The 7,347-nt window shown below is 41.3% G+C and overlaps 1 protein-coding gene across 1 annotated transcript; it reads right to left on the reverse strand.

Annotated features, from left to right (window-relative positions):
- Positions 1-370: 370 nt before the first annotated feature.
- Positions 371-6,715, reverse strand: mrpl3 (mitochondrial ribosomal protein L3). The gene is made up of 10 exons (XM_035621269.2): positions 6,499-6,715; positions 5,224-5,405; positions 5,037-5,128; positions 3,974-4,072; positions 2,569-2,668; positions 2,392-2,452; positions 2,046-2,157; positions 1,850-1,927; positions 1,614-1,691; positions 371-596 (listed from the first exon to the last, which is right to left on the reverse strand). The coding sequence occupies exons 1-10, from the start codon at positions 6,570-6,572 to the stop codon at positions 447-449; spliced, it is 1,026 nt and encodes a 341-aa protein (XP_035477162.1). The 5' UTR covers positions 6,573-6,715; the 3' UTR covers positions 371-446.
- Between the last annotated feature and the right edge of the window lie 632 nt (positions 6,716-7,347).

A 7,347-nucleotide genomic window follows, 5' to 3' on the forward strand; every position in this document is an offset into this window, starting at 1 on the left:
ATGCCGACAGTCCCATTCACTCCTCCAGCCCTCCCTACATACCCTTTCCCTCTTGTCTGCATTCCCCTCACTCTTTCACTCTGCAACTCATTGTATCCAGCCCAGCCCCCCCCGGCCCCGCCTCTCCTCCTCGTCCTATCCCGAGTCCTGCACAGATATTTCACATTTCTCCACCATATCTGTCTCTCTTTGTTTTGTTTCATTGCCTTTTTTTTCCATCTCTGCTTGGGGACTCTCAAGTGACATCATCACTGCTACAGTTACCATGGTTTCGGGGGGAAAGGGACCATAATAACTGTTTGGATCAAACAGACAGGCTCGGTGCTGTTATGTCACGCGCGTGCACAAATAATAGAGGCTTAAGACATTCAAAGGAATTACTCTTTACTACAGGATCCAGGTACAGTTTAATGATAAATGTGTGAGTGTGAGTGTATGTCGTGTGGTCAGGTCATTGTTAGTGAGGGCTCTGTGTGAACAAACAAGTTCTCATCGTACAGGTCTTCCTCAAGGTCGGCCTCCTTTTCGGTGAAGTAGGTGGGAAAAGGAGGGTTGAGCAGGGTGGAGCTCCTGGTCGGCAGAACAGTGTCTCTGATCTGGAACATACAAACACAAACGCAAACTTAAGAGGAGCAGCTGTGAAACTTTCACGGGGCACCGTGTCGGACAATCTGACATTCACAACCATTCCACCGTGAGACGGGCGAGCTGCGCAGAGTTTACAGACTTTTCAGAATAAACACATATTTGCTTCTGATGTGGTCGAACAACATGGACGTCAAAACTAGTTGCAAATTAATTACGTCCAACCCTGACCGCGCCCTGTTCTCAGACTGGGTAAATCAATCAGGACTGAAATCTTAAGGATTTTAATTTATAAGTAAAAATACTGAACTAGGAAAGAGCTAGTGTTCCAACATAAATCATCTTAATCAAATGAACTCGCTCTAATCTCCCCTCCCCGGTCATGCTGATGCCCATGACCCTGTGCTAAATGATTCATCAGTTTACCACAAGAACAATCAAAACATTAATCCATAATGAAAATTGTTATTAGTTGCAGTCTCAGTCCTAATTTTAATCAATAAAACATAGTTGTTACTCATTTACATAGGGACACTGAGGCTGTACAGCATAACAAAAACAAGCAATGCAGAAAAAATTATCAACCTGCATGTGAACCCTTTAGGGTAATATATATTAGTGTCCAGGTAGGGGTGTGTGTGTGTGTGTGTGTGTGTGTGTGTGTGTGTGTGTGTGTGTGTGTGTGTAAGACAGCTGAGCTTGGCGAAATGCAATGCACATTTGTATTCATTATCGCCTGTCCGCAAAACAAATAGGCTGCGTGTGTGTCTGCGTGCCACACGAGGTGAGCACGACATGCTGAATATGGAGATGGATGCTATGGATATTATTAACATCATTAAGGTGCGTATCCCCCACCACAACACACTCACACACACTGCTGATCCAGCACAGTGTCACTGAAGATGGATCACACTGTCTTGCAGGTGTGATAGTGCTTTACAGGTGCAATGTCACTGGTCTCTGAGACAACCAAGCATGCTGGGGTTGACCTTCAACCTTGGTGAGTGTATGCGATCTATTTTCACCTTGAGTAAGCAGTTCCTGTGGCCAGGGACAGAGCCGTTAACATACAGCACGTTAAACTTGGTATTGACCCGCCATATCTGAAGAGAGAGAGACAGAGACAAGGCGGATGAGACGTTATTGACTCAATTTGCAGTCAAGGACACAAAAGTTCAAAACTGCGACTGTGTGTGTGTGTGTGTGTGTGTGTGTGTGTGTGTGTGTGTGTGTGTACACGTGTCCTTGTGAGTGTGGGTACCTTTAGTCCATAAGATGTGACGAAGACGTTTCCCATCTTGCCAGGCATCTTTTTCCCTTTGAACACTTTGGCTGGATCCTGGACACAGATGAAGAAAGAAAAAAAACGCTCACATTACTGGATTACAGTTCCTCACTGGTACATGGATGAGCATCTCACACAGTACAGTACAGATCTGTTAGTCTTCCTGTCTTACCCCTCCAGGTCCAGAAGCTCCCGGTCTGCGGTGAGTTTTTGTCTGGCCGTGGCTGGCTGGCTGACCCTTGAACCCCCATCGCTTCATTACACCTTGAAAACCTTTACCAATGCTACACACAGATGCAAGAAAATTCAGACTGATATTTTCAGGTAACATGCAAATGAGTTGACTTGTTGCCTCAGAGGATAATGATATAGAATGAAAGTTTTGACCTTTCTTGTAAAGTCAAAAAATTATCTTTCTCCAAAATGTGACGCTGGCGCTGAGAGTAGGAAGTAGGAAAAGAAGGCGAGAACAGAGAAAGCCAGAGAGGAGGAGGGACAGCCGGCAGACGGGAACTTACGATTTGGCTGTGACGTCCACATACTGGCCTGGACGGAAATGTGCTGCATACAGAGGAGTGCCTGAACACAACAAACAAGCTTATATTGCAAATTTTGTGGAGAAAAAAAAAAGGGCAACTAAGACATCAGATTCTATAGTGTGACACTGGAAAGCACGGTAATGCATGTGTGTGTACCTGGCTTGATGAGGGCGTTGTCTGACACTTTAAAGGTGACAACTTTCTGCTTTGGGGGAACTCCTGCATTCGTGAACATCTCCACTTGGCTTTCAGATTTCTGTCAGTCAAAATGACGGAAAGAGAGAGGGAGGAAAAAAATAGTTTTTTTTCAGGGAAATTTAATTTTACTAGCACTGAGCGTTTTCTGTACTTTGACATTTTAAAAATCAACTCCGGGGACTTTTATGGATATATTGGACCAAAAACCCACTCGACATACGCACTCACACTTGGCAGTGAGTGTCTCTGACATTTGCCTTCACCCAGCCCGCTCTCATCTCAGCCCCACCAGTCACTAAAGTCTCCCTCTCCCCTTCTGTTGACTCAGCGTCAGCCTGCCAAAGCTTCTCACTCTGACAATCTCTGCCTTTGACTGAGGGGCAATATGGCTGCTGCGCGAGAGGCTCAAAACAACGAGTGAAACCCAGATTCCGATCCATCAAGCATCTATCAAGACTCGATGAATAAATTACTTTGATTTAATCACTCTTGTGTTGTGTTTTTTTGGAAGAACTATCTCCTCGTACATAACAAAGAGGTGATTTTTCTTATGAAAAATTTCTTTACATTTTTTGGAGGAGATAAATCAGGTTCAGAGAGAACTGGAGAGTCAATGTGCTCGGTTCCGCCCCAGTTTTCATTGTGTTACTTCTGATAAGCATCTGAAGCAAGAATGAGACAGTGGAGTTTATTACAAGTGTGACTGACACTTCAAATGAAGTAATTGCGGGAAATGGCAGCAATGGAATCTACTGCCTCCCATTTACTTTGACACCTAAGATGAAATGTAGTCACCGGTGGTTAGTGGCTGAGTATAATTTCCTGAGATATGATCTGTATTAATACAATTTCTTTGCACTGGGAGGCCTGATATGAGCTCAATGCTACAGGGAAATGAAAAAATTCAGTTATGTTTCCACAAAGCTGATTATTTTTTGCAAATGATTGCAAACTGTAGCCACAACGTAGATGAGCAATAAATGTTAGGTGGGTACAGAATGCATTAGCAGCGTATTGATGAATTATTCAGCTATGCACGACACACATCCTTAATGAGTAAGACATTTTGATGTGATAAAGAGTTGTGACTGCTGTTAATATTAAAGGAGACATAATATGCTTTTTCAGTTTTCCCCTTTCCTCTAGTCAGCCAAAAGGGAGCAACAGATACATAATTTTAGGTTCATTACTAAGTTCATACATTGTTATTATAAAATAGAAATTATCGTGATAATATTGAAGCTGAAAGATTGTGCTGGACGCAGCTTTTACCACACGTCGTAAAATGTTAACACATCCAAATTCACAGCTGAGATAAAAAAAACGTTATACATGTTTCAATCATTTTAACGACATTTCTTACATGGAATGGTGACGTGTTTTTCCCTCCTACAAGGAGAGCAGCTGTGTGTCCATCATATTCTTCCTTGGATAAGTAATTAATAACATGGCAGTCTTGCACCTGCAAAATACATACATGCATTTTGATCAACAATCAGACGGACAATAGGACAACAGAATTTAATTTAACCATCGCCTGTTTGCATGATCTGTATTAATACAATTTCTTTGCACTGGGAGGCCTGATATGAGCTCAATGCTACAGGGAAATGAAAAAAATGCATCTGTTTTCTCACCTCCTGAGAAAACAGATGCAGTAAAATGTTCCCTTGTGCTAAACATTTCAATCGAAACACCAGAAAATATACGAAAATTTTGTTCAAATAGAATAAGATGACGAAGCACTGTCACACACTATAACAACAACCTGTTCTGTACTTATTCACTGCGTGATGACAAACCTTAAGTTTCACTTCAAATAAAACCAAAATGGCAAAGTGGTCAGGAAACTTTCACCCTAGAAAAGGAATTTAATTATTCTACCTTTCATTTGGACAGTTCCTGTATTAGCTGCAAAGAAAAAAGTGACTAAATGCAACAAACGTGAGTCCCGGATAAAATGTCTGACTTAGATTGTACTGAAATTGAAACAGGAGTTTGTTATGCTACCCGCTAAAACATGTCATTATCTATAAGGAGTAGAGTGAACAAACTGCCACAGTTTCCTTTTAATTTACTCCACTGACACACGAGTAAATGAGAATAAAATGTGATGTGAATAAACCTGACATCAAATATCTCCAGTTTACTTCTTGTCGTAAGGGAGCAGTTGCTTGTTGGGGAACACTGAGGCATTTCAAATGTACGATCTGAGCAAAGCCTGCATGTCAGTTTTAAAGGTGCTCAATATTTGCTATTCTTCATCCACACTCCACAGAACATCCAATTTATTTGACTACTCTTTATTTCACTATGGAGGACAAACATAACACATAACATCATTCAAGAAGAATGTCTGCAGCTATTTTTGATGAAAAGCTACGGCACAAAAGAGAACATGACAGGTGTGCGTGTCTGTGTGATACCTGTAACATTGTGACTACATGTCTTTCTCCTGTTTTTGTCCAGATAGGAGCCATGCCCAATTTCACAGCCACTAACCCAACTCTTCGACTCCCTGGGAAGAGAAAAAAATGAAAAGACAGTAAGAGTGGGCATGTGACAGCAAGAAAACTCATAATATTCACAGTTGTCACCAAGCCTCGCTCTTACCCTCTGTCCATTCGTGCTGTTGCCAGGGCTCGTCTTTGAGTGGGTTGAGCTTTTCAGCCGTCTGTCTTCTGTATTCCTCTGCAACACTCTTCCTCATGTACTCCTGGTTGTCCTCTGTGAGGTGTTCCTCAAACCACGTTGTGGTCTTCACTGTCCTAATAAAACCCACTGACTGGACAGGGCTGCAAGTGAAAATAGAAAAATCAGGGAATCAGATGCAATTATTAAGCAGCAAGACAATCAATATTCGAGTACCGCATACCAAACATAAATATTGATTTTATTATTTTTGGGTTGTGACTATCGATCATTTCTCCTCGTCATCTAAAGTTTAAAAGCCAGAAAAAGTCAGCAACGTGATGACTTTGGGTTGGATTGTTTGACGAACTGCACCAAAATTCAGACACACTCTATTTACAATGATACCAAAGAGACAGGAGCAACATTTCACATTAACGAAACTGGCTTAGCATTTTTTGTTTCATGATTTGAATTATTGATCATTAAAATGAATATTAAATAGCTTTTGCTCAATATTCAGAGGATCTTCTTTCCAGCAATAACACAGACACAGACACACACACACACACACACACACACACACACTACAGTAGGTTGTCCAGCTGGTCTGGACCACGTCTCCCTCTGTCATTCCAGAGCTGCTTCAAGTTGCAATGTAAGTCTAAGTGTTGGTTATGTCTATTGATGTTTCTGTTAACATAACAAGCTCCGTACGGCCAAATAAAGTATCTATCGATCTATAGTATATAATTACAAAGCCAATTCTGAACTTTATCTTGCATCTTCAGATTGCATACAAAATTTGACTCTGCTAATTTGAACAGGTCATTTCAGTGACTGAAGAGTAACAAGCAGCTAAGCACATTTGGTCTATCTATCTTACTCATCTGTTGCTGCTTCATCGGCTATCCTCCTCAAAAAGACGCTGCACTTTGATCGTATTTCAAGTATTTCAAGTAAAACATAGTCATAGCTTAATAAACATAGTTTCCATGCAGTGAAAACAAGACGTTTTGGGCAACACCAAATAGCGAAACACATTTCGAGTAATAGCCTGTATATTACCTGTAGCTAGCTGTGATATTACATTCAAAATGTGCATTGTTAATTGATACTGATACAAACAGTAGGTTGGGGTACAGAAGTGAGCTGTAAAACTGTGCAGTCAACCGACCGCAGCAGTCTAGTCTGGGTGAGCTGCATGCCGAGGCTCACTTCAGCTACGTTAACACAACTAGCATTAGCAATAGCCACCTTTCAGCCGCCGCTCGGAGAGAAACGAGGCGAGTTCCCCGCTGGAGAAGAAACCGACAGGTCCACGCCGCCATTGCGCTCAGTAGTCCACACACTTTAACATGAATATAAAAGCTGTCGATGAACTGGGAGGACACGAGGTCTCACAACTTGAGCGCACCCATGCCTTCGTTTTCGTCCTCTTCTAAATGTCACCCTTTACACTTCCGGTGCGTTACCAAAACAGTTCCGCAGCAATGCGACACATGTCAAACGTTCCGCCCGACCACCACTACTACCACGTTTCAGCAAATATTTTATCTTTTCATTTTAATATACAAAAAGCAATTAAACTCAGTATTCTGAAAAAAATACATGTTTTTACAGAGTTTTAAAGTAAATTCTCAACCTTGGAAACCTTCAATTATATGATGTGATCTTCATCAACAGATGTAGTTTGTCCATATCTCATGAAAATGTTGGTGTTTGATTTTCGTCTCTAAACACTTTTGTGTGCGAACAAAATGTGTCAAAACAACATGAAGCATGGTCTCCTAGCACATTATTATTAGCTTATCAATTATACCATTAATAGTAAAAACTTGGAGAATAATATTTTGTTTTTGAGAAGAGAAGAGAATCATTTCGGAGGTTATTCCAGGTTTTTAAGTATCTCCTCTGATGTGTGGTCTCTAATTAAGAAAACAGATTGGGAAACAGACATTGGGAGGTTCAAGTGCTGAATACTGATGTGACTGTCAGAAAGACTGAGGCACGTATAGAGTGTACTCTCAGGACAGCCCAACTTTGGTTCGCCCTAATTAACTATATGAAGATTAGTGAAATAATTTATTCTTGCATTTTAATGTC

Source organism: Scophthalmus maximus, chromosome 22, assembly GCF_022379125.1.
Source record: "Scophthalmus maximus strain ysfricsl-2021 chromosome 22, ASM2237912v1, whole genome shotgun sequence".
Classification (NCBI taxonomy): Eukaryota; Metazoa; Chordata; class Actinopteri; order Pleuronectiformes; family Scophthalmidae; genus Scophthalmus; species Scophthalmus maximus.

Excerpts from the sequence above, each read along its gene's own strand:
- mrpl3 (XM_035621269.2), bottom strand. The coding sequence starts at position 6,572 with ATGGCGGCGTGGACCTGTCGGTTTCTTCTCCAGCGGGGAACTCGCCTC. Across the intron at positions 5,406-6,498 it reads CTCCGAGCGGCGGCTGAAAG|CCCTGTCCAGTCAGTGGGTT; the intron begins GTGGCTATTGCT and ends TTTCACTTGCAG. Across the intron at positions 1,692-1,849 it reads TCACATCTTATGGACTAAAG|ATATGGCGGGTCAATACCAA; the intron begins GTACCCACACTC and ends CTCTCTCTTCAG.